At 42.9% G+C, this 3,003-nt stretch overlaps 1 protein-coding gene across 7 annotated transcripts in view; it reads left to right on the forward strand.

Moving 5' to 3' along the window:
* NEO1 (neogenin 1) overlaps positions 1-3,003 on the forward strand; it is a 159,606-nt gene that overhangs the window by 75,874 nt on the left and 80,729 nt on the right. For all 7 annotated transcript variants that reach the window (XM_015638888.2, XM_015638889.2, XM_015638883.3 and 4 more), the window contains exon 5: positions 18-154. In XM_015638888.2, the coding sequence (XP_015494374.1) occupies positions 18-154 (137 nt within the window). The remainder of the gene's footprint in view (positions 1-17; positions 155-3,003) is intronic.

Genomic DNA, 3,003 nt, shown 5'->3' on the forward strand with positions numbered 1-3,003 from the left:
TGTCCCTGTGTGTGCAGGTCTGGGCGTTTCCAGCTGCTGGCCGGGGGTACCCTGGAGATCCGCGACGTGGCCGAGGCCGATGCCGGGACCTTCACCTGCATCGCTGAGAGCGGCAATGACACCTTGGAGGCCCAGGCAGAGCTGACAGTCCAAGGTGGGTCAGAGATTCTAATTTTCACAGAGAACACTTCTCCAGATGGCTGAATACCAAGTTTATTCTGTGACTGGTTCAGTGCCCTGTTAAAAACTGAGCCCCGTCAGTACTGTTATAAATATTGTTACTCTGATTTATTATCCAAACTGCTTATAATTTCCTAAACAGCCAAATGAGCAATGTGCTTATTGAGTACAACTTGAGGTGCTTAAAAGCTGCCCTATCTGCTCCTGTAGTATTAAATGTGGTTGATACACTTGAAGGGTGGCCAAGGCCACAATGTGGCTGATCTGAAAGTCAACCTGGTTATCTTTGGAAAGGACATCTCTAATGCATTTTTCATAATCCTTAAATACGTTGCTGTTTTCAGTGAGCTTGCAAGGAGATAAAAGCAGAGATATTTGGTAATAAGCTGGTTTATTGTGTATCTAACTGTTTTGCTTACTCTTGCAAGCTATTTTTACTGGGAAGAAGCACTGAAATATTGATAATGTCGTTTTAAAAATATCTTACTATGCATAAAAATTAAATATAGCTGACTGGGTAAGCAAAGAAGATAGACTTGGTAAGGAGTGGGGAAAAAAATCAGGTAAAAGTTTCATTCTTTGCCTTTCTTACATTCCATGAGGAAATCTGTCTTTTTTTACTGCTTGGACCCTAGTAGGGGTTTCCAGTTCTTTCTCTGAAGTTTTATGGCATACGAAGGGTCCCTAGAAGAGCTTAGCTGCCTTAGTTTATTTGGGACTGTGGTGCTACAAAGTTGGTCTAAAAAGTAATTCTTAGGGGAAAAATTATTCACTGAACATCTATAAATGAGGGGTTTTCTATAGACAAAAGGAAAGGTTTTCTAACCAAAAGGAAGTGCTCAGACTCAATCTGGTCATGCAGAAAACTCCACATTTTTCTTACCTTGTATCTTGGCCAAAAGAACAAAGATTTGGTGCTCTGGCTTTGGAAATAGCTCCAAGCTTTAGGCTTCAGAACACTTTACAATGGCTTCAAGCAGCTCACTGTGTGCTGTGTAATTCAGTTCCAGCTTCTCTATTTTACAGAATTGGTTCTGTGTTTTATGGGCAGTGACAGCAATTAATAACATTAATGATATGATGCAATTAAGCAGGTTGTGGATAAAGCTGAGAGGAGCCTTAGTGCAGGACATCCAGCCAGGTCACCTGGGGATGAAAGTGAATTGGAGACAACTCTTTTGCTCCTTATCTGAACCATTGTAAAGGATTTCTTCATTTGGTTGTGAAGATTTACAGTGGTTTTTGGCAGACCTTCCATGCTGATTTTTTGTTATGCACCTGGCACTGGAAAGAAAATCCTTTATGCTTGAATATTAAAATATATTAAGGATTCTACAGTGCATCTGATAGTGACATGTCTGATTTTACTTCTTAGTTCTAATCTTAATTCTACTTTCCTTGAGAGGTCACTGTAGGGAGTAATTGTATTTCTGCATTACTGTAGTTTGGTGCAGGGTTGAAAAGCTTGAATAACTGTTACCTGATCCCTGGATCATATTCTTCTAGACAAAGAAATTGTCATCTCTCCCCACCTAATAACAGCATGATTTTGCTTAATTTAAGTTCTTTCTGCCATTCTTGGAAATTAGTCTGGCAGCATTTCAGACAAGAAATCCATTTTTTTGGGTACTAACTCCCTTCTGTATTTTTCTGCAGCTCTCCTTGAAGCCCTTGTTTTTTCTAAGAGGTTTCACTCTTTACTGGGGGTGGTGCTCAGGCAGCCAATTTTTCTTCTTCTAATAAGATTTCCCCATGGGAGTTCAGAGATGGAATTGTGTGCCAAGGAGGTGATGCCATTGCTTGGCAGTGTTAGGGCAGTGAAACTGGAGAGGTGTTCCTGTGGCTGCCTCTCAGCTGAGATTTCCCAGCAGTGCCAGGTTTGGGCTGACTGAAGTTTGCCGGCAGAAACAACCTGCTTTATCCACTTGTAAGTTTGACTCAAAAGAATGCTCTTAAAGGTCACTTTGCTCCATGACCAGCTTTTCTGTGTCCTCAAAGGATACAAAGCCCTGCAAGAACATGATTGTCTCTGGTGTGGTGTTGGCCACTGGAATGTTCCTTCCATGGCAGTGGGGATGAAATTGCTGGCCATACCTGGGGGGACAGTGCTCTCAGGTTTGTCACACTGGGGCTGTGCTCAGCTGGCAGGAAAATACCTGAGTTTCACTGTGGGTTTGTGTGAGGTACGAGCGAGGTGCTTGGGGAAAGCTTATTCCAATTCATATGGGACTGTACAGTCACTAATCCTGGGAGTTCCTGGGGTGTTTTGGGTTACTTTTGGCAGCATTTTCAATTGGGATAAGTGATACATTCAGTGCAGTTACTTAGATCCTGTCAGTAACACTTAAGGATATCACCAGTTTCACGTACCTGGAAATAGTTGAACCCCTGTGTCATAAATAAAAGGTGCTAGAGGAGCCTTCTGTTGCCCTAATGGTGGGTTTGGAAAAATGATTGGGATTTGTTTCCCTGCACACATCACAGAAGGACTGAATCAGGAAAATGACCTTTAACTTGACTAGAAAGGTACTAAAGAGTCCAGAATTCTACAAAAACTTCTGTCCTCAGTCTCTTTATTGCATTGTGTATCTGGGAGGTAGAGTCAAGAAATTTCCTTCCCTTTGGAAGGGAATTTTGGCTGCTCCATTCCCTGCAGTGTCCAAGGCCAGGCTGGACAGGGCTTGGAGCAGCCTGGGCTGGTGGAAGGTGTCGCTGCCCTTGGCAGGGGGTGAACATGACCTGTCAGGTCCCTCCCAACCCAAACCATTCAGTGATTGTGTGTGTCTGCACCAAACCATTCAGTGATTGTGTGTCTGCACCAAA

Source organism: Parus major, chromosome 10 (genome assembly GCF_001522545.3).
Source record: "Parus major isolate Abel chromosome 10, Parus_major1.1, whole genome shotgun sequence".
Classification (NCBI taxonomy): Eukaryota; Metazoa; Chordata; class Aves; order Passeriformes; family Paridae; genus Parus; species Parus major.